This window comes from Ctenopharyngodon idella, chromosome 21, assembly GCF_019924925.1.
Source record: "Ctenopharyngodon idella isolate HZGC_01 chromosome 21, HZGC01, whole genome shotgun sequence".
Classification (NCBI taxonomy): Eukaryota; Metazoa; Chordata; class Actinopteri; order Cypriniformes; family Xenocyprididae; genus Ctenopharyngodon; species Ctenopharyngodon idella.
In genome coordinates, this window is record NC_067240.1 from 21,247,269 (window position 1) to 21,272,107 (window position 24,839).

Here is a 24,839-nt window from a genome sequence, read left to right on the forward strand (position 1 = left end):
ATGATGTAAGTGACCGCTGTGATCCTCAAGGCGGGCGCGGCCCCGGCTGCACCGTGCGCGTGCCCATCATCAGTAGACGGTTATGCGGTGCAGAAATCAAGGAGGAGAAACAGCGCTGACTGAGCCGGAAAATCGGAAGTGACTTTCAGCAGAGACATATCTCATTCGTTTTTAGTTTTTTTTTTACTTGGCTGTGTGATCTGGTAGATGATAAACCTTTCATATTAGAAGGTAAGGATAATTAATATTCGTTGCTGGCTGCTCTATGGTGAAAGTGAGTCGGTTGAAGTGTGTATGTGGCTGCGAAATTTGCGCCGCCTGCTTTCCTGACTCAAAATGGCGGACAGGCCGTTAGAGCAAAATAAGGGTGGGAATATCAGAGAGCAATGTACACTAACGCCGGCAATGTCATAACTTGCATACAAACGAAAATACAGAAACAATACTTTAATTTAATCTGCACTTAATTAAATTAAGCCTCTTACCTGACGGGAAATTTGTGACAGCCGGCCTTTAGTGCTTTGACCCATACTAATGTTAGCTAGTTCATGTTAGCATCATCTCAGCAACAAATTCACAGAATAAGTAATAACAGCTAGTGTCATTTGTATTATTGTGTATCAAAACATCCTTCGCACTAAAATGGCTTCATAAAGCCCTTAAAGTTGAATTTAAATGGCTGGTGTGGTGGGTGATATTTGGGATTGGGTGTGCCTATGATGGTTGAAGGCCGGAGATTCATCACGTCGATGCCGGTGCATAACTGTACGGTTCGCTGCTGTTTTGATAATATACTGTTCAGTCTGTCAGCAAGGGTGTGTATGATATGTAATGCTGTGTTTGCTAATTAATAGTCGAGCCGTTCATGATTATAGTTTGCAAACAAATTGTCAACGTTGACTGTCTGTCTGCCATAATGTTTTGATTCGGTGTTCAAGATGGAATGTTTTTTTATAATAATATTATAAATAAGCAATAATCTTATGTTATTGGGAGCCCTCGGACTCTTAATGTTGAGCAGACATTAATACATTTTGTCTAAATTAGCACCAGCTCAAGAATCATGACATGTAGAGGTGTGAGCGCTTGCCTTGCCCTTACTTGATATATGTACGCACACTTAGATTATTCAGCTGTCATCACTCTCTCTTACCACGTGGGTGTTGCCTTACTGTTGCTAATGATTATTATTTATCCGGCCTAATTCATTTTAGGCTACTTGGCCTGAGCTTGCCTTACATCTGACGTCATTCAGTGTGACGTCTTCATTGCAATTAAATTGTGAATATTTTTTTTTTTTTTTTTTTTTCTTCCTCCGTTTTTATATTTAGCAGTGAAAATGACACAACTGACACACAATTCTTGATATAATTTCGTAGAAATAAAATCAGTGGGTTATACATTTTACAGGCCTTTTCCATGAATGCATCCAATATATTTCAATATGTTTGGAATGCTTGTAAATTAACACAAATGTTTGCCATGAAAATTTCGTCCCTTTTTTTTTTTTTTTATGTTCAGACCAATGCTGGAAAAAATGGCAAACTCTTTTAGACATATGAAAAAGCCGAGATATGCTTATGAAATCAGAAATACAGCGGTGTAATATGCTATTTGCTTATCCAGATGCTGATGCACTCTATTTGTATTTTTTTTTTCTTTTTTATTAACATTCTTATGATTATCTCTGTAATTGATTAGATATGACTAGTTGTTATAATTATATTTAATAAACACATAATTGTGCCCATTGTTTAAATTGTTGCAGTAAAAGAATTTCTGAAACCCACGTCACTGAGAAGAAACAAAGTCAAACAGTCAAACATGAGTGCTACCAATTCTTAGTTTATGTAACAGAAGCATCATTCTACAGTGTTTTTTTTTTTTTTTTTTTTTTTTTTTTTTTTTTTTTGCGCGCGGTCTGATGGAATGGAAAAGATCTAGGCTTATGTGTAATAAAATTCCCTTATATTGACAGCATGCAAATGTTTGTGCAAGTCTGAACAGACAAATTAACAGCCATTCATTCAAATTAAAATGTTTGTCGCACAGAATATTAGTCTTGGTGTGAGTTCATGGGACTTTGGGCTGTGTGGCTTTGATCCACTAAACATTGGGACATTGACTATGTTAACATGCTCATCAAATTCAACAAAGGTCTGTATTTGGGTTACAGCCATGTTCCAGATATGATGTTTATGCATATTACAGGCATCGGAATATTCTTTTTATAAATAGTTGTTGTATACTGATCTACACATGTGCTGTTATTTCCCGGGAGAATCAGGATGATGCCATTGGTTAAAGAGTATGCTCGGTTATTAGTTTTATTTGAACTTTTTCACATTAATTTAATTAGGATTAACACTTGTCACCTTCAAAAAGGCCCGACAACACTGCCACAAAATGTAAATGGCCTGTCAATCATTACTAAACGAATGCAGTTGTGTGCTGGTAACTTGGCAGCAAAAGAGGAGTGAGTGGATGAAAGTTTGCAGCAAAGGAGAGAGCTGTGATGATAGTTAATAGATGCAGAATAGCGAGAGAATTTTAGAATGTTAATCAAAATATTGCCAAATTCCAATTAATATTAGACTATTGATGTAAACATGTTCACTAATGACTGAATTACTTTTGACACAATTACGAGGTTGTACATTAAACTAATTAAACACCATTGCTATATAAAAAACCATTGTGCATTGTAGCTTTGTTGGTGCATTAAAATTTTCTTCTAACAGCTCTAATATCATACTTTTATACTGCTCGTCCTCTGACTTCACAAGATTTAAGGACATATCTGGTAAACTAACAGCCAATCCTCAATTTCATGGGAGTTGGTGTTTCTGGATTGAATTTGAGTTGAATTAGTCACACTGACTAGGGCTGCATGATATTGGAAAAAGACATTGCAATTAGGGATGGGCATTTTTCAAAAATATTGTATTCAAATATTTAGGCTCGTAAAAAAAGGAAAATTTGAATATACGTTTATTTAAATGACGTTAAACAAGAAAAAACTTTATTTTTTTTATTCATTAAGATTTTGTAACCATTTCTGAACAAGCTTACGATTAGGCAATATACAAAGCACTTAAGCTCAAGCAGCGTGAACGGGAAAAACGCTAATAAAGCAGACAGCGCCAGTTATCGTACAGAACATACATGTACACTCGAGTCAGCATAATGGTTATCGTGTTTATATTGTTTTGCATGTTCATGTTGAGGAAAACAATAATATCCACATGCTCGGTTGAGAAAACGCGCTGCGCTGACAGACGTTGCAGAGACACAAAGATAACGGTGTGCTAAGCGAAGTTTCTAACAGCACTTTGTTTTCTGTTCGTAAATATGTCTCCCTCTTAAAGGAAGTTTATGTCTCAAGATCATTTTGATCTGATAAGGTATCTTCTCGGCTCACTTGGGGTATACTTACCTGTTGTGAATGCAGTGATGGACAGCTGTCTTTCCTCATTCAACAGATGTTTTGATTTCATGGGCTTTCTCATTATGGTGGTAAATTTGGTTTCATTAATTCATTTGATCAAAATTAATTCCATTTTGTGAGATCATTTTCACCTAAGTAATTCCAAACTTCGCGAGGCAGATGAAAACATTATGTGATAATAGCTAGTGAATAAACATTTGCAGGAATTTCCCGCATTATAAGCACGAAACAATACCCGCAATCCCGCGCCGAATTCGAGCCCTGAATGATATGCATTCGTTTTCATTCTCAATTGTTTAAGTTCACTTATGACATAAGGGACTGTATTTACGAGGATACTTGCCAAGACAGGCATTTTGACACAGTTCTTCATGTATGTGTCCATTCAAGCACAAAAAGACAAGAAAGAGAACCGTGCGCACAGAAAACAGCAAGTGAGTTTCGAATTGAGTTCCCTCTTCTTATCACTTAAACAATAACTTGCTTGAATGTTTAAACTGAAAGGATTTAAAAACACGTGCAAATGATAAAACTTTCACTCTATGATGGTTAAACTTTGCAATTAATCCGCAAATAAATCAAATGTGTTGCGAACCATGTACGGATCACATATCTATTACGATTAGGGTTGCAAAGGGGCGGAAAGTTTCCGGTAAATTTCTGGAAACTTTCCACGGGAACTTAACCTGGGGAATTTTGGAAATATTCCAATTTGGAAACTTAACAGGAATTTATGGGAATTTATGAGAATTAATTTGAAATTTTGGGAAATTTATACAAATGTATAATATTTATATAAAATGTATCATATTAAAAACAAATATAAACATTTTGTTTGGTCATAACATGAAATAAGTTATTTATTTTTCACATTCAATTCTAATTTAGTAAATATGTAAAATAAATATATTTTTATTGCAGCAATTGTTATTTATTTCAGTGTCACATGATCCTTCAGAAATCATTCTAATATGCTGATTTGATACTCAGTTATCATCATTGTTGGAAACAGTTGTGCTGCTGAATATTTTTTTGGAACCTGTAATACTATTTTCAGGATTCACTGATTAATAAGAAGTTAAAAAGAACAGAATTTATTCAAAATAGAAATCTTTTCTAACAATATCACTTTAATATCACTTTTTATCAATTTCACACATCCTTGCTGAATAAAAAAGAAAGAAAAAAAATTACTGACCCCCAAATTTTGAACGGTAGTGTATATTGTTACAAAAGATTTCTATTTTAAATAAATGCTGTTCTTTACATTTTTATTCATCAAAGAAACCTGAAAAAAGTATCACAGGTTATAAAAAATATTAAGCAGCACAACGGTTTCCAACATTGATAATTGAGTATCAAATTAGCATGTTAAAATGATTTCTGAAGGATCATGTGACACTGAAGACTGGAGAAATGATGCTGAAAATTCAGCTTTGCATCACAGAAATAAATTATATTTTTATGTATATCAAAATAGAAAACCATTATTTTAAATTGTAGTTATGTTTCACAATATTACTGTTTTTTTTTTTTCTGTATTTTTGATCAAATGTGCATGTTATGGACTGGGGGAATGCACAGTGCATGCAGGGGGTGTGGCCTCAATAGCCCTGCAGTAAGTAGTGTGCTGTGTGAATGTGATTGAGGAATGTGCAGGGTAAAAATTCAATTAAAATTGCAATAAATATGGTTGTTTTAACCAAAATTATGCTGCAAGATGTTTTTTTCCAACTACATTTAAGTACCCTGTTATAGGCTAACCTGCAATTTTGCAAATTCCCTGTTTATTCCCATTAATTCCCGTTAATTCCCATATATTCCCGTTAATTCCCATGGAAAGTTTCCAGCCTTGAAAATTCCTGGAATTTTGCAACCTTAATTATGATCTCCACTTACATGACGTCACACACCCTGTAATATAATTATCGTGGATGCCGGCTGTCGGCCGACTCGATATCCTGTGGTGTCACATGTCGCGACGAGCTACAGCCAATGAAATATACACTAATGTCTATGGAAGCAGCAATAACAATCCATTCAAATATAATTTGCCCACGTTTATTCATATCAGATACACATTGTGTAAGTAACTATAAAGCTCACTCACTCTATTGTTCTCCCAGTTCACCGGCCACATGTATTCAGGACAAATTCACATTATATATAGATCAAGGTCATTATATAGATTTTTAACTGACAAAACACTCACTTGCACATATTTGAGAATCGGAATATCAAATAGTTGATGACATAGTGAGAAAATCAATACATCTGTCATACAGTGTGGGAGGCTGGCCGCGGTGTGTCACGTGACAAGCATGACATGTCGTCATGGAAACAATAAAGGGAAACGTTCTAAAATAAAAGTCACCTTAACTCTGGGAGGTCAGCCAGAATGTTTTAAACTTATGTGTGAAAGGGTTATTTTAATTTTAATTAAATGTAATTCAAAATTTAATCAAATTTCTTGATCACTTTGGCCAAATACAGAAAATACGTCATGTAAGTAGACAAGTGGTCAAGTGCAAAGACTGCAAGTGTGGGTATTTGGACAGGGCAGTCATCTTATCTATGAACAGCCATTGCAGTTCAGAGGATTTATAAAGATGTATTGTATGGTACCTTCTTATTTTGTTTAAAATTTGCCTTTGTGCCTTACCATAGCATTGGCGTGCCCAGACATGTTTTTGAATAAATCATTATATTATAGAGCTGAAAGCATAAAACGGTCTCAGAGTTGGTCTAGACAAGGTCTCACCAAATCCTGATTTCTGTGTGAGTCAAGCTGTCGTTATTGGAACCCTATTTGCAGCCCCATGTTTTGGGTCATGTAATCTTATATGGCCAACACCCTGTGTACAGATGTGACCTTATGTCTAATAAGCTTATGTCTAACAGGTTGCATTTGTATTGCATTTATTTTTGGGCTTTCCGTAGGTCCTTCAGTTCATTGTTTCGTAGTTTAGAAATGATAGCTGTTGTTGAGTTTGTTTAATTTCATAGAAGGAGCATTCTAATGACAGCTTGCTTTTCCTTTTCAAAAACATACTGACCTTTACGCTGTGTAATGCAGGGAAGTTAAAATGAAGTATTTCCCCTGCTTGGGACATGAATCGTAACTCTAAATTAGTTGTTTAAGGGGGAAGTAGTAGCTTCACACAAATGTATCCAATAATAATACAAGTAGAGCTGCACAATTTATCACGTTGCAATCAAAATATCAATATGTGTGGCTTAGTGTGTTAGTTTGAATGTGCTGCATGTTTCAAAGTGAATGAGCAATGCTCTGTTCTGTCCTTAACTACACATACTCCAAGCACACGTGGTGTGGGACTCGTGATAGTGTTTTCAGCAGCCTCAGAGTAGTTTGCTATATTTTACTGCTCCACATGAAACGTTGGTTAACTTTTTGTCCACAGTTCAGTTTTGTGGTGACATGCAGTGAGAACACAAAGTGCTCTGTTTACTTTATTTTTGTAGTTTCAATAATCAGAGAATCACCTGCGTTTTGAACCGTGATGTCTGGCCTGTACGGATTAACGATCCCTATAGTAGACCTCGCACATCCTGCACATCATGTGACTATCGCGGATGCAATTATTGCAATTTCGGTGCTAAAACGATATATATCGTGCAGCCCTAATACATAATATTTAATATCTTTTCCAAGTCCAAAATGTAGCCACATGTCTGGATATCTCATCTGCTTTCCGAAAGCCAGATTGGACATTTTTCACCTGCGTCAAGCTATTCTAGTTTGTACCATGCAGATTAGAGTGGATATTTGCAGGCCGTCAAAACCTACTGAAAGGATTACAAAGTCTTGTCTCAGTCCCCAACACCCCACTATTCATCTGGACGACTGTTTTATTGGACCACCATCCCCTCAGGATTAGCAGAGGGGATTTACGCCACGCCATCTCCAGCACTTCCAGTCTGGTTGTCATCGAGGGACTGAATGTTACTGTGGATGTTTGGGAGGGCTGTATTACTTTTATTGTGAGCACACATGGCTAGAATGGCAGATACACATTTAATTTAATTTAGAGAGTGAGTAAGAATGCTAATGGATGACTTATGGCTCATTCTTTTATTGTGTTTGTAAAGGTTTTTTTCCTAGCTAAATGGCTCAAGTCAAGGTCATAATTATTGCCACTTTACCTTTATCTTGTATAAACTGCTTTAATGTTTCATGTTCTAATTAATCTCTTTCCCTCCATTTCTCCCTAGATGGCAAGTGGACCAAATCGGTGTTAGTTCCAGCACGTCATCCGTTTTGCTGTAGTCTGGTGTGTCGCTGTGGAGGAAGCCTCCAAACCACAAGTGACGTCGGTTTGCACAAGAGTGTGAGATTGTGTCTCATCCCACAGTTCGTCCTGCTGAGGAGCTGCTCGGGACTGTTCGCCAGCTCCCTACTTGGGGCAGAGACAGCGCCCCAACCCTCCTGCCACAATGGTGCTGTCACAGAGGCAACGAGATGAACTGTGAGTCCATATTCTCATGCAATCAAAACATGCAGCTCTGGATCTCAATCACATTAATAGGCTGTCACTTACCATATTTTCCGGAAAATAAGTCGCACCTGACTATCTGACTGCCCTGACTATTTGCAACGTGGAAGTAAGCTATTTTCTGTGAATGTGCAAGACTTCCGATTCATTAGCTGCTACAAGTTGATAACTAGAATAACAGTGCAGTAAACTGTAAAACTATATGTGCTACAGATCAGTGTTTTTATGATTGACAATAAATAAAATATGATGCCAGTGTGCAATTTCAAGCAGCATAGCGGACTCTTTTTGTACGGACTCTTTTTGCCATTTGTAAACTTACAATTTACAAATGGCTGTTTCTGCTCTCATCTTAAAAATTAGGTGAATAAGTCGCACTTGGTTAGAATTGCATTGTAATTACAGAAAAAACAAATAAGTAGCATTGGTGTATCCATCTTGTTTTTAACTTGAGCGGACACAGCCACAGCACTATACAAATAAACATGGTCTCATGTACTTCTCTCATTTGCCACAAATTCAACGCACTTTGTGCTTGTTTTGCATGCTAGATGTTTATTGCATTAAGTCACTTTGTAAAAGTCGAGAACATTTCAGATGACTAAAAAAAACTTATAGATCAGACTTATTCCAGAAAATTATATTCCAGAAAATACAGTAAGTGTCTGTTTGATTTTGAAATGCTTAAATATCAACATGTGATCAAATAAAATTAGTGAAACCTGATATCAAGTGCAGTTCATTGCACTGTTGAAGAGCATGGCTGCCTGCGCCTCAGGGAGCTTCCTGCGACAGCTAGTTAGCTTTAATATTTCATAAAGCCTCATGACTGAGGAGTGGAGGAGGGGTTCATAATTGCGTGACTATCCTTGTGCATCCTCCATGCTTCATGTAGCACCGGGGTCTTTGGGTAATCTTGAGTGCACTGGAAATCTGTGAATTTCCCCATTCACTGATTTAAAGAGTGATGGTGAGATATAAGTAAAAGGGCAGTTCTGTCAAAAATTTGAGCACATTTGGATATTGTGTCCTTGTTGGCTGGCCACCTTGTTTGGAAGAAAAGTTATTTCTGGGCGCTTGTACTGCTGAAGCCTTTAAGCCAAAGCCACATTACTAACATCAAAGACTTAACCAGTTGAGGCCAATGATTATAATGCAGCAGCTAGGGCTGGGCAATATGACAATATTATCGTATATCGATGATGTCTAGCAAGTATAGCGATGTCGATAATAAAAGTCAGTTATAGACGATAATTGCCAATATCGAGAAAAAAATAATACAAATTTATTTAACGTATTCCCGTAGTTACCATTCACATATTTATTCACATGCAATAGCATAAATTAAATATTTTTAACCTATAGTAGCTAATTAATAGGGTTAGGAATAAAAAATCTATTCTGGAATCACATTTACTTAAGGCCAGGAATCGAATAGGCCTAGGCTACTCTTTTCTAAAATTAACATTTTGAAACATTCAAGTGCGAGATGAAGCAGACAACACTGTAGGCCTTGCGCGCTGTTTTCTGAGCTCTGCACACATCAAGATCACGCACAGAGAGCCGCCTCATAGGTTATTTCATTGGTAAATACACAGAAAATGTCAAAATATTCCCGTAAACAGTTTTGTCACGCATGTGTGTGTAACAGACTATATTGGATTCGTGTATTGACATCAACCTAGGCCTAAACCTGCGGCGCTAATAATTGTTCATTTCTGTTTAAACCAACAAGATTGTTAAATTAGAAATAAATAACAAAATTTGTTTTCCAGTGTTTTTTTTTTTTTACACGCGCAAACAACAGAAAAGGAGGATTCACATCATGCACCTGCAGCGCAAAATGACTCGTATAGCCTAAATAAAAGGAATAAATACACAAAATATATTCACTTAAATAATTAACAGATTAACAAAACGAAAGAAAAAAAAAACTGAAGCCATATGCTGTTTTAATTGATTTATTTTTTTTGCGACGCTCTCCACACAAACGCGTTCAAAAGGAAACAAAGATGGAAGAAAGCGGTAGCCTACCTGTTTTCTTTATTTTACAAAAACAAAATGTTGTGTTTTTATTGTGAGTGTACTCAGATATAATTAAACTCTTTACAGTTCATGTATGACCAAAAATTTGTATTTTTAAGTTGTTTTCACTGGCGTAAGGAAGCAGTTTAAGCGATCACGCCGGCGCCTCGTGCGCACACGTCAATAGCACTGCTTGACATCGCAGCCTGTTCATTACCAAAATAAATGAAAAATAAAATTCACAAACAACATTTGTAATTACTTATTTTTCCAAATAAATAATGATATATATATATATATATATTTTTTTTTTTTTTATTTCGTTATAAGAGGCCTGTAAGGACACATCGGAGCTCTAAAACATGAGGAAAAAATAACCTTTCCGTTTTTGGTCATGCAGAACGAATCAAATTTTTAATTTAATTGTTTTAATTAATTTAATTTAATTGTTTTTAATTGCTTTTAGACAAATAACAAATACATTATAGTAGGGCTGGACGATTAATCAAAGTAATCGAGACCGAAATTCAGAACCTCTAACCGAGGTAATTTTCCCATGTCGGTTTTTTTCGGTTTTTTTTTAATCCTGTTAATACTTCCCCCTTAAAAACATACTACCGCGTGTGGAGCCTCTTGACTCTGCCCTGTCCAGTGAGCGGCATGAAAGCAACACGGAGGTGAACAGCGAGTCAACACACAGAGATGGAGCACTAGCAGTGAGCGTTGCGTTTTCACTAAACTTTGTCAGTTGTATGTGTTTTACAGTTTGCCAGTTTAGACATTCAAGCGATTTAGATGACGGATGTGTATTATATCGAGCTACCGTGCTTGCGCAGCTGCATTGTGGCACGAACACTCATACAAACAGTAGCTGCACAAAACGTGAAGATCACACGCACTGAGGAGCAGAAATTGTCAGCGCTGTCCTGTGATTTATCACTAAAGTAGCTTAGAAACTCAAAAATTATAGCATATATTTTTCTACTTTTGAAGTAACTATTTACAACCCACAGCTTCACAATTAACAGAGAGACGGTATGACTGATTCACACATGCAATTACTCTCATTACATACTGGTACTGTGCTAATTTATCTTTATCTGATTTACAACGAGCAGAAATCTGTAAGAAATGTTACGAACCATAGATAAAATAACTGCTGAAAGTGAGCTGTTATGTCAGAGCACTCTTTCATTAGGAAAAAATATACTACCTTTAATGGTCAAGTAAATTTACAGTACAAACATTGTAAGTGAACTATGAGAGCAAAAACAAACAAACAAACAAAAAACAGAAACAAAATAATCGTTCATTAATCGTAATCGAGGTAAAATGTTCAATTAATCGAGTTTTGATTTTAAGGCCATAATTGTCCAGCCTTATCGAGAGCGCATCAATGTAATGCGTGAGCACAAATCTCTCAGCTCCACTGTTCACTTAACGCTGGGTTCTTTGGGAAGCAAGGTTATCTTTCCCTCACAGCCAAAAACACTTCTTTGGTGACATTGTTGATTTCGTAATCTAAAAACAAAGTGACAAATCTTTCTCGAGCAAGTCCTGTGCAGGGCTGCTGGTGACTTCCGTAACCCGAACGAAGCACGTTGATGGGCATGCTCTTGCTCTCTTGCTCTGGTCAATGCGTTCGCGCGTGCTCTTCCGGGCAAAGTGCCCGTACAAGGAATTTTGCACGACGTGCAACGCTCCTGGGAAGAGTGGATACGACTAAAGAGACTAGTCATCCCCTTAACGTAAGAATCTCGCAAAGTTGTGTTATGATAACCTTCATTTAATTGGCATAAGTATCGATATAAAAAGCTTGGCACTGTTAATAAGCCTGACATGGCTGACTTTTGATTTTAACGTTGTTAGCGTTATTCCCACCGCATCGAACATACTTTTTATTCTAAAAACAACTTATATAACGCTACTAACATTAGCTACCATTTTGCCAACGAATACAACTTTAGTTGAGCCCTACTATACTATATTGTCATAACGTAATTAAACAGTTTGCTTTTACCCACACAAGATGTTCTGTGCAATTTCATAATGACAGGGTTTGAAATGATCACCTGTAAAATGCAGGTAAAATCAACTGTGGAGGGTAACGATGTCAAATCACTAGGAAATTTGGCAGGTTATGTTTCACAAATTATGTTCACTCAATTTGCCGGCGAGGTTTATGTAATCTGCGCACATACTCAACTCAGTCGATATTATGAATATTAAATATAGCCGAATTGAGCACCTGCGCATTTCTAGCTTACTTCAACACAACCGTCACTAAAAATGGAAAGAACCACCTCGCAACAATGAGCAGACCCTTGCCAGATATAAACACTGATTTTGCAGCAGCGATGAAAATGAGAAAATGACCTTTGAAAATAATATTACGCATCAAATAAAGATTGTATTGCATTGTTATGCCAGTAGGTGGCGACCAGTGTACTTGTCTTTCTCACCTTTTTCACCCCTGATGTGTTTGCATCCCTGATTCTGCCCTTTATTACGTAATAAAGGGCCATGCTCGAAAAAACAAAAAAACTAAGAAATCTGAAGAGTATTTTTGGCACAGTTTTTTGAAACTTTGGCCATGTTTAGCGTGAGAATCCAACTCTTTAACAGTGTAAAAAAAGTCAGAATGCAAGAAATAGCATTAGACCCCCCCTTTAACATTTCCATTAAGGAGTGATAATTTTCCCTCCTAAATTAATTTCCAGGGGCATTTTTTACTAGAAAATTTGATTCACATATGAATCGTTATTGTATCTACTATCGATTTGAAATTCTCAAATTTCTAAAATCAATTTTCAAACTGTTTGTTAATAACTTAATGTCATCTGAACAAAAAGGTGCAATTCAACTACGAGAGCAGCATAGTATCCAAACAGTTTAGATAGCACACAACTATGGCAGCAGTGGAGTATCTGCCAGCAGATAGTGTTGACAATGCGAATAGGAGTGTTCACATCAAAAGCGTGACACTGCTCATGCTTTCTATGAGAACACTGCCGTTTGTTAACATCGGCACAGAAAATTACGCATTTTGCATTGTAGCAGATGCAAAGTAGATGTTACAAGATAGTGGATGTATTAAGAAACTTAATGCCTGGTTCATTTGGCTATTTTTACATGAAAATTGTCATCAGGTGGCTGTTTTTTTTTTTTAATCCAGTTTTTGTTTTTGGTTACTGGACTGCTTGTGTTCTGTTCAGTTTACTTCAGAGAAGTCACTAAGTATAGTCTCGAAGGTGCTGACATCACTATCTAATTTTAACCCACTGGTCAGCTCATGAAATATTCACCATCATCTGAAGAGGTGAAACACTCATTTACATAATGAAGCACAGGAAGAGAAAAGGAGAGGCTCTGTGTATGTGTCGAGAGACGGAGTGAAAGTGCTCTGTCTTCCATTTTGGCATTTCCTGCTGTGTCACTGGAGACTTTTTCCATCCTCAGTAGCAGGTGTCCATGACAACCAGGGCACTGTGTTTTGGTTACTTCCCTATTCTGTTTTTTCCCAGTCTCCATTCATTAAGAGATGGAAGTGCACTCTTTATAACAATGTAGTTCAGACAAAATTATTGCAAATCATCAAATCAGCAAGGAAAGTGATAACAATGGCAAGTAAACTGTTAGGGATTATGATACTGGGTATGGAAAATATCTACAAAGAAAAAAAAAAAGTGGTAAATAAAGATAACAATATTGTGAATGATACGAGGAATTTTTTTTTTAGCCTCTGCTTTCGAATTGTTGCTATCTGGCCGACGGTACTGTGTTCCCTGTTGTATGAAAAACGGGTCCATTCTTTTATCCCCCAAGCAAGCACATTTTTAAATTCTTCTTTTAATAGTGTTAATTGGTAGCTGGTCTGGTCAAAATAAAATTCCTTATTTACTTGTTGTTGTTGTTTGTATATTAAATTATGCATTTGAATGCTGTTATCTGCATGTCCAGTGAATCTTGAGGCCTGTTGCATGAAGCTAGTTGAACAAACTCTGAGTTTCAGAGTAGGTTTATTGTTGACAAACCTATATGAATCCAACCTGGTTTAGATCAGGTTCAATGGGCTCACAAAGCTCGGTATAAGCGTTCTGTCAGCTCCAGTTTAATCCAGAGTTTGCGAATAACTCTGAAGCATGTGCACCTGAAAGTGTGGCACGTGCGGCAAACAGCCAATCACACAGAACATGGAGATCATCAGTTTGATTCACTTCTCACGAGAGAGCTGGCACAATTTACTTCACTGATGAAGATTAAGAGATCATTATGAAAAAAAAAAAATCATGAAATTAAATTTATTTACAAGGCTGGAATAAACACTGCTGCTGGAGCGAAAGTTTGAGAAGGCAGCTGGAAGAAAAATGACTATATCAATGCAAGTGAATCAAACAAAAAGGCCTTATTTATATAGTTTCACTCAAAAGAATACATGTAAGCTTAATCTGTTTAAAAGCTTATATATTAAGGAATTAGTTCACTTTAATATGAAAAATAAATAAATAAAGGCCTTCTGAAGCGATGAGTTTGTGTAAGAAAAATGTCCATACTTATCAAGTTATAAAGTAAAATATCTAGCTACCATCTTCCATATTCAATTTACGGAAAAACTGATTTTTTTCGTAAGTTGAATATGGAAGGCGTAGGATGTAATGTAAGTGATTTGAACTGTGAGAGGTGTTACACTTTCTTCGCAAGTTGAATACGTAAGGCAGTCTAGCAAAGCTAGATATTTTACTTTATAACTTTTTAAATATGGATATTTTTCTTACGTAAACACATCGCTTCGCTTCAGAAGGCCTTTATTTAGCCCCCGGAACCATTTGGAGTATGTTTATGATGGATGGATGCACTTTCTTGAGCTTCATACTCTTGGTCCCGTTCACTGCCATTATAAAGCTTGGTCAGGATATTTATTAATATAACTCCGATTGTGTTCATCAGAAGAAGAAAGTCAAATACACCTAGGATGGCTTGAGGGTGAGTAAATCTTGGGGTAATTTTCATTTTAAAGTGAACTAATCCTTTAAAGCTTGCGCACACACACACACACACACACACACACACACACATACATATATATATATATATATATATATATATAATTTATTTTACTTTTTTTTTTTTTTTTTTTTTTTTTAAGCAAAGTTTAATATTAATAGTAAATTATTAGTAATAATTAATAGTAATTATAATTATAATATAATAATATATTATATGAATTTTACGCAATAGCAATTTACATAATATAAATATTAGGGATGCAGGGCCCGATACCAAGCTCGTGTACTTGTACTCGTACTTGTAAATATGCCCCCGATACCAAAGACCGATACCTTGCGTGACATACACAGAATTTTCCGTGCACAGAGACACCGGCGGCAGCAGCAGAAACAATGTCAGCCTCAGGGGTGTGGAAATACTTCAAAATTAATGCTGACAACCCACACATTGCGAACTGCATGCTTTTAATCACAATTCGTTATCGATTAGTGAAGGCAGGGATAGGAGGAATCGCGCTGAATGACACAGACCAGAAGCGCTCTCTCTCTTGCACGCAATCCCAGTTCTCTCAGACAGCGTGCGATCAGTTCTCCTCGCACCTGAATGGCCAAATGCACACATAGTTGTCAAAATGTCCATCGTGTGGAGTATCTCACGTAAATACAGTCGGTTATGGCTTAAGTAGACATAAACATTTGGGTGAAAACAGGATATGTGTCAGTATCCATGGATTTGGTCTTAAAGGGACCGTAGCCTATATTTGTCATTAATGTTAATAAAACAACAAAAGATGTTAAATAAACGTATACATGGTAAATAAACCTACTGTATCTGAAAAACAAGTTTATTTAATTTGTATCTCTATAGTATTTCTTGTATTGTTTGTAATTTGTTTGTAAATTTCTTTTTATATAACAGCAATTATATATTGGTAATTATGCCCTTTGAAGGTTATTAGACACCGTGAAATTTTTGTTCTTTTAGTTTGTGACAAGCACATAAAACTTTTTTCATTAGAGTAATAAGAAGCTGTCCTACATCCATTAGTCTCACTGTGTTGTGCTTGGAAAACTGCAACATCAAAAAAAAAAAAAAAAATAGAGAGAGAGAGAGAAATTAATAAATGTATAAGCATCGGTATTGGCGAGTACCAGGAAAAAAAGTATTGGCACTCGTACTCTGTCCTTAAAAAATGGTATCAGTGCATCTCTAATAAATATAATAAATAATTAGCAGCAAAAGATAGGCACTTTTGTCTCTCAAATTCTTTTACTCTAAACTGTTTTAATTTGGAGCAAGAGATACAGGGGGAGTGGCTTTATTGCATCAGATATGTCACTTTACTGAGGCTACAGCCACACGAAGCCAGAGCTTTCCCTATCCAATCTTTTTTTTTTTCCTCGTCTCAAGAAATATCTGCGTACACACGAAACCACTAAAACCGACTCAAAACAATGTAGTATACATGCCAGATCAGGGGCCGGTTGCATAAACCACTAGTCTAGTGGGCCGGTTGCATAAACCACTAGTCTAGACTAGTCTTAAAAGTTAAGACACTATTTTTTTTTTTTTCTTGAAGAGTGGTCCTACTTTTTTAAAGTACATAACATAAAAAGGTAGATTGGTATAATTGGAGTTGAAAAATAACATTGATTACCCCTTGGTTAACTGCAAGTTGGTCAAACTAGTTCTTAAGACACAGTCTTAATATAGTGACTAAGTTTATGTAACTGGCCCCAGTATGTGGCGCTGTAATTCTGCCACAGGGATACGCTAAAAATGGAGAATAAGACTTGGAGTATGTGCATAAACCTTAAGCGCTGTATACAAACTTTAGTCAAGCTTAGAAATAAAGCTTTACTTTAGTAAAGCTAATAGGCTCAGTAGCTTCTGCAGAATGAACACAAACATGTAGTCCGCTGTTGTTGTTGCTGTTTTGTGTTGTTAGCGGTGTCTGACTAGGGTCGACACGTGGGGGTGAAGACATCATCGTTTCACAAAATATATGGATTGGCTGTACACACAAAAACGCAAGGGCGTCATTTTCAGATTTATCCACTCTGGGACCCGGTTTCAAAAAATAGCGGTTTCCCCTTCTGAAAATGCCAAATCCGTCTGGACAAAACGCCTATACGATACAAAATTTTTGCGTATACAGCTAAACTCCTCTCCGTGTGGACGGGCCGTCAGAGCTGATTGGTCCAGTTTTGGTCTGCGATCTCTAACCCTGAATAAAACCTGCTCCAGAGCAGGTTAGCCATGTAACGTAACTCACCATGACAATGAAACCCGCTAAAAATCAATCCACCTTCTTGAGCCTGAAAAACCAGAGTTTGCTCAAACTAATCTCAAACCTACCTGGGTAGCAACTGAAACCGGCTTCATGCAACAGCCCAATGATGTTCCTAACAACATTTGCATGGTTCTGTAGTTATGTGATCTGCTACATATTAGCATCTCTGTGTCACTGCTAATGTGATTTAAATCCAGTCTGATCATTGATCATTTACCATACATGCATTAAATTTAAATTGAATTCGGTGATGATCACACACTGATACTGTCTGGGAGTTTTTATTAGGGCTTAACTGCATGATCACACATCAATTTGTCTAATAAAGTCCCATCTCTGCCTTTCAGAAATCGAGCGATAGCAGATTATCTGAGATCTAATGGCTACGAAGAGGCATATTCTGTTTTTAAGAAGGAGGCAGAGTTGGATATGGTAGTAACACATTTTCACTCTAAGCTTTAAAATAAGACAGTCCCATTTGATGTGTTAGTGTAGGTCAAATTCTCATTCTCACTTATAATTATTTCAGAATGAAGAGTTGGATAAGAAGTATGCAGGCCTTTTGGAAAAGAAATGGACTTCAGTCATCAGATTACAAAAAAAGGTCAGTACAGTATATAATTTCTTTTTCCAGTAAAAAACAAGGCAGTATTTCTAAAATTACACAGATGTCTGTTTTGTAAAATATACACTTGTAACCCCAGTTTTTCTTGTCTTTTGTTAGGTTATGGAGTTGGAGTCTAAACTGAATGAAGCTAAGGAGGAGATCACTTTAGGAGGCCCCGTGGCACAGAAACGAGACCCCAAAGAGTGGATCCCACGCCCGCCTGAGAAGTATGCCCTCAGCGGTCACAGAAGCCCTGTCACACGCGTCATCTTCCACCCTGTGTTCAGCCTCATGGTCTCCGCCTCAGAGGACGCCACTATAAAGGTTTTTTTTAAATTTTTTTATGCATTAGATATTTTGACTTTGATAGGTTGTACAAGGATGTATGCATATGCTATATTTTCAGTTTTCAAATCTATCTGCTCTCATTCTTTTCTGCTGAGTCACTGACCATCTCCATGGAGAAATCATGATGCTCTGGTTTCCCAGGGCAACGGTGCAGTGAGTGGTTCTCTGGACACCAGGCAGTGCAGTTATAAACGTTCTCAGTCTTCTTTTCTTTATGCGTTTCTTTGTGCCTTTTCCCATGTCAAGACATCTATAGATCACCAATAAATATCACAGCTAGACTGCTAGAGACATTTTGCATCTTTTTTTTTTTTTTTTCTCATTTCATAGATTCATAGATCTGCTCAATGTTCTTTGTTGTCTAACCTGCTGCTATTTGCAGGGCTTATTTGTAGTTGAAGCAGTATAGTTTTTCTGTGCAGGATTTAAAACCTGCTAATATTAATCTTTGCTACTGTACTTCTATCATTCTAGATTGGCACTCTACTGTGAAATAGACCTTGACAACTACTTGGTTATACTAGTTGTCCAAAAAAGTAGTTGACAAGTCAGTGTTAATACTTGTCTTATGTATATGACGCTGTGCACTTTGGTGTTTCTGGGAAAATTCCTGTGTAGCATTAAGACTGTGTGTGAGCAGTGCAGCTTGCATTGTCATGAACGGTGCAAAAAGTCATGTCCTGACCAATTTGGTTCACTTATGTACATTCATTGTTCTTTTTATTATTCCATATACACTATCATTTGAACGTTTGGGATCAGAAATCTTTTTTTTTTTAAAAGAAATTAATACTTTAATTTAGCAAGGACACATTAAATTGATCAAAAGTAAAGGTAAACACTTTTACATTTTTACAAAAATATTAAGCAGCATAACCATTTTCAACATTGATAACAATATTTCCTGAGCAGCAAATCAGCATATTAGAATGATTTCAGAAGGATCATGTGAGACTGAAGCTTTGCAATCAAAGAAATAAATTACATTTTAAAATACAATAAAATAGAAAAGTTATTTTGAATTAATAATTATAATTAACAATAATACTTGTTTTTACTGTGTTTTTGATCAAATAATTGCAGCCTTGGTGAGTATAAGAATCTTCTTTCAGAAACATTGAAAAGTATTTCCGACCCCAAATGTTTGAATGGTAGTGTAGTGTTTTATTTAGAAAAACAAATTGGCAACATGCTTTGTATAGTTTTCATAGTAGTTAATCATATCGGTTATCGAACATCACAGTTAATTTAATAAATCTGTTATATTGAATATTCTATATTTTGTAATATATTTATAGTATCATTATTATTATAAATTTTATTGGCTATGGGTTTTGTCCAGAATTGTACTGGTGTAGTTTGATTCTAAAAATTAATTCTATGTGCTGTTCTGGTGTGTTGTACAAGAGCACTCAGATGTTTTACTCAAGCTGCACAAACTGTTTTGAAATTATGTTACATTATTTTAAATCACTTTGAATAAAGTGTGTGTTTGTTCCATTCTGTTGTTGTGCAGGTTTGGGACTATGAGGCTGGGGATTTCGAGCGGACCCTGAAGGGTCACACTGATTCAGTACAGGACATCTCCTTTGACCAGACTGGAAAGCTGCTGGCTTCTTGCTCCGCGGACATGACCATCAAACTCTGGGACTTCCAAGGCTTTGAGTGCATCAAGACCATGCATGGTATTTACTGCATTTTCTACCACATAATTACCATTATTCAAATCTACTGTTTGGTGGAGGAACTTTCTTGAATGGCCTTTGACTCAGTCAGGACCTGTTGGTCTGGGGGAGGGGTAAAGGTTTGTTTGGGGGCAGGATTAACCAGGCTGACAGCTTTAATCTCTCACTCAGATAACAAAGGTGCCTGTTTTAATCATATGCTGTAAATCCTGTCCTTTACATCGGTCAGTAACTTACCTTAGAATCAAGATTCAAATATTTTTTTCTGAACGCAGGATGTTTATGTAAGTCAAAAATCCAGTTGCTTGAAACTAACTGTAACTAAGCTGTTCCTCATACCTTATATTGAATTCATCTTCCTCCCATCCTCAGGACATGATCACAATGTGTCGTCAGTTGCCATCATGCCCAACGGGGATCACATAGTGTCTGCTTCTAGGGATAAGACCATGAAAATGTGGGAAGTGGCCACTGGGTAAGTAATAATGAAGCACATTGTGTGGATAATTGTGAGCTGAATACTGTACTCTTCACGGATTTCAGTGAGTCAGATGTTGAGCTCTGAATATCTTGTAGTTTTTGCCATGTTATTGCCTCAAGAAATTATGGAAATTTCTTTTTAATGAAAAAACAAGTAATTATATAATTTGTCATTTTTTTTCAAAGCAATACAAAACATTCTGGAAGTATGTGAGTGTGAATGTATAATGATTCTCTCTATCTTGCCTTAGTTACTGTGTGAAGACGTTCACGGGTCACAGGGAGTGGGTGCGTATGGTCCGGCCCAATCAAGACGGCACACTGTTGGCTAGCTGCTCTAATGACCAGACGGTGCGCGTGTGGGTGGTGGCCACCAAGGAGTGCAAGGCGGAGCTGCGGGAGCACGAGCATGTGGTGGAGTGCATCTCCTGGGCCCCTGAGAGCGCACACCCTACCATATCTGAGGCTACAGGCTCTGAGGTACATTGTGTTCCTTGATGGGAGATTACTGGCATTTTACTACCTCTTTTCCCTTTTCTGCATCATGAAACACATATTGTATTCTGTTACTAATTTGTCATGTTAACTCTCTTCTTGCAGAACAAGAAGAGTGGAAAGCCTGGGCCATTCCTGTTATCTGGATCCAGAGACAAGACCATTAAAATGTGGGACATAAGTACTGGCATGTGCCTTATGACACTGGTGAGTAGAACTCAGCATATAAGCTACTTGCCTCATGTCTGTACATGAGAAATAAAGCTATAGAAAGCTTGAAATGTCTTTTAAACGTACCAGTTCAAATTGAAAACAAATACTCGCTGATTATAAAAAAACGTATGAAAGGTGGATTTCTCTCTACAGCAAAACACTAGTTTATTAATAAATAATTAAAATGTCTCCTTGCTTTTTTTTTTTCCTGACACATTCATAATCATTACTTTTGCCGGTGCTTTGCGGTAAGCTTTAAGCATGCACTTGAGCGTGGAATAGGCTATATTACGCCTGCATATATGAAAAGCTCATTATGGTTTAGCATTCCCCCAGTATATATTTAAGTAATTAAATTAATATGTATGTGTGATTTAGTCAACTAATGGCTTAAATGAACGACGACTAGTCGACTAGAAAAATCTTTAGTCGGGGGAAGCCCTAATTCCTGATTGCCTGTAAAAATTCGCAGAACAGTGGTAAATGCGACTGCACCTTCTGTCATAATTCTGAGATAAAAAGTTAACATGTGCTTAAGTCAAAATTATAAATAATGTGAGTAATGTTGTAATTATTTAATGTAATAATTTTTACTGTATCTTTGTATAAAATTATTTTTGACTTGTCTTTGTTATGATTTGTAAATTATGATTTACAAAAGCAGGACATTTTATAGTTGCATGAAATTAAAAGTAGTAGCTGATTGATTGCTTGCGCTTATTTTTCATGCTAGAAATGGGAATTTGCATTGCATAGTGGGGTACAGTACCCGGCATATTGCGCATTTTAGCAAATGTGTTCTTGGTAGTTTACGTTGGACTATTTTGAACGATCAGTGTGCATATCATAATGTGGTACTGCTGTGTATTGGATTGATTTTTTTATTTTTATTTTTTTTTTTTTTATTAGCAATCTTTTTCAAATACACATTTACACATTGAAGTGACTTTTACTGTTTATTAGATCTACTGCATCATATGGCAAATTCCGAGCTCTTACTCACAGTTTCTTGTTTTTCATTCATCTTTTACTTTTCTCGCCTCTCAGGTTGGCCATGATAACTGGGTGCGTGGAGTGCTGTTCCATCCGGGTGGGAGATTTGTAGTGAGCTGTGCTGATGACAAGACCCTTCGTATCTGGGACTATAAGAACAAGCGCTGCATGAAGACCCTGTGTGCCCATGAACACTTTGTTACCTCTCTGGGTAAGCCAAGCAGATAGTGTTGCCCGGAAATGCATGGTCCTTGAAACAAAATGGTGACTATTTTATGTGCAATATTTATCCATTCAACTTCATCTTTCTTCCACAGATTTCCACAAGACTTCTCCTTACGTGGTGACAGGAAGTGTAGATCAAACGGTCAAAGTGTGGGAATGTCGCTGAACACCATAGGATCTGCCCCTTCCCTTTCCCCCCAGCACCACCACTTTGGCCACTCCCACACCTGCTCTTCAGGATGCACTCATTACTATGGTTACCACCTCATCCAGCTCTCTTCTAATTACTATTGTCCTTTTATGTAAATTACTCTGGATGTAGTTTGAGCTTATTAAATGTTACACAAGACACTCACAAGGAGAAAAAAAAAATTAGTAAAACAAGTATTCTTGCATGGTGAATCCAAAACTTGTATACTGTAAATTTTTTGCTTCTCATCATCTAAAGAACCGTAGGGATGCAGAGCACAGGTGCTGCTCTCACCTCAAGCGTTTATCAACAGAAGGCAGAATGATGCTGTTTGGGGAATTCAGGATACAGGGCACTCAAAACCGTTTCCGTTCTGTTGGACGTTTTTACGTTTTCTTTCCTTTGACGTTTGTCGCATTCTGCTTTACAGAAAAGAAAGACTTAACATTTAAACTGACTGAAGACGAACAGCTTAACGTGTCTGTTCTGGGGTTCTGCAATGTATTTTAACCGTATGAACGTCTGGATGCGCAGTTCTCCCCTCTACAAGATGATTCATGTTTGACATTCGTCACTTTAAGAAGTGCTAAATAGTAGGATACAACTTCAGTTCACATTATTGAACCCCTCTCATTCAAAGCTCATCCATGAAGTCCTTTTCTATTTTTAAAAACAGGTTTAATGAAGCAGTTTAGGCAAGTCTACATGCTATCCTGTTAGAAAAGGAGTGCAGAAAACACAATAAGAGAAGAGGAATCACTTTTATAAGGACATGGATCAGTAAAGTGCACTTGTCCCTGGAGGCAATAGTGTTTCACGCAGGGTTTACATTGTTTTGTTTTGTTTTGTTTTTTTTTGTACAGAAAATATAATTCTGACACCCTCCATTGCCACATCTTGGTAATGGGAGGACCTTGATATACTTTATTTACTGATAGAGGGCAAGTGAAGTGCCATTTTACTCATTCTTAATTGCACACATTCTCCATTTTCAGGACTATGGGACAAAATGCTTCACACGAATGCAGCTACATCTCATTCACGTTCTGATTTAGCACCTTTCCCAGCTTTCACTCTGACCGCCCACATTCTGCCTCGCTATTCTCAAAAATGACTTCATTTGTTCATAGGTTTCATTAACCCCTCCTCGTGAAACCCTCAACATCATTGATATAGCGCTTTCATTGCTTCGTCATTCCGCTGCTTGCCTGCACCATTCGCTTGTGCGCATTTGTAAAGAGTGCAGGAGACGTTGCCCGTACAGGCTTTTGGACGTACTCCGTGGTACTGCTCAGTCACCGTGTGCCGATGAGCAATCTAGTCAGTCTCTCTTGAATCAGGGAGGTTTTTGGCATCGCAGAGGAAGACATCTGGACCTTGTGGAGTTTGAGGACGACACCTCCATGGTAGATCGACGTGCAATATCTATAGGCTGCTCTGTTAACTATTAAGGTGTGTATGTGTTTTCTATGAACACATTTATAGGAAGATGGCCTCCTGATCAGATTAATGGGGCAGGCAGACAAAGAGTCCGACAGGAGCAAGTTTAAAATGTTCTCCACTGGCTGCCGTACATGGCAACAATTAGCATCTTATAAGACTACATCACTGGTGAGTAGTTTGCTGTGCTTGCTGGTCCGCAGCGTACTGTTTTGAACAGTAGAGTCATGTATGCCCAAACACTGCCATCCCAAAGCTGTGTATGTAGAATCTATGGGTGTGTGTGTGTGTGTGGATGTCACTTCCTGTCTGTGAGCACACAGCGGACTCTTGACTCCAGCTATTCGCTTTCTCTGCCTTGTTAATGTACTGAGAATCCCCAAAATCGAGGACTTCATTCTGCTTTTTGTGGTCTCACACACACTCATGCACTCACATAAATAAATAATTGTCCATCAGTATATCTTGATGTCATTGTTTGCAACATAATTAAAATAATAAAATATCTGTAAATATAAATCAGCCCATCTGTTGTTTTTGTTTTTTTTCTAATATAGTTGATGCCAAAATATTGGCTGGAATGGCAACATTTCTTGCAAAACAAGTTGACAGGTGGAATTCAATATTATTCAATAATATTTGAGGAGAAAAATGAAAAGCATACAAATATAACTATTTTAAAATTAATTTTAATTAAAATGTAATTTATATATATATATAATTTAGGAAACCGCTAATTATTTATATTATTTTATTTATTTATGTATTTTTTGCAATGTATGCATCATAATATGGTAATACACACATGGTTCTAGATCAGGTTTAAAATCCAATGCTCAGTTTTGGTGTCTATATATTCATTTGGGTTGTAGTAAA

General features: G+C 36.9%; 1 protein-coding gene across 1 annotated transcript; it reads left to right on the top strand.

Moving 5' to 3' along the window:
* Positions 1 to 24,485, top strand: pafah1b1b (platelet-activating factor acetylhydrolase 1b, regulatory subunit 1b). Its single transcript, XM_051877539.1, has 11 exons — positions 1 to 231; positions 7,682 to 7,935; positions 17,635 to 17,719; positions 17,817 to 17,891; positions 18,012 to 18,218; positions 19,759 to 19,927; positions 20,300 to 20,402; positions 20,659 to 20,887; positions 21,008 to 21,109; positions 22,163 to 22,319; positions 22,426 to 24,485. The coding sequence occupies exons 2-11, from the start codon at positions 7,904 to 7,906 to the stop codon at positions 22,497 to 22,499; spliced, it is 1,233 nt and encodes a 410-aa protein (XP_051733499.1). The 5' UTR covers positions 1 to 231; positions 7,682 to 7,903; the 3' UTR covers positions 22,500 to 24,485.
* The last annotated feature ends 354 nt before the right edge of the window (positions 24,486 to 24,839 follow it).

Coding starts and splice junctions, on each gene's coding strand:
- pafah1b1b (XM_051877539.1), top strand. CDS start 7,904: ATGGTGCTGTCACAGAGGCAACGAGATGAACT. Junction 17,720..17,816: donor AGGAGGCAGAGTTGGATATG/GTAGTAACACAT, acceptor TAATTATTTCAG/AATGAAGAGTTGGATAAGAA. Junction 22,320..22,425: donor ACACTTTGTTACCTCTCTGG/GTAAGCCAAGCA, acceptor TTTCTTCCACAG/ATTTCCACAAGACTTCTCCT.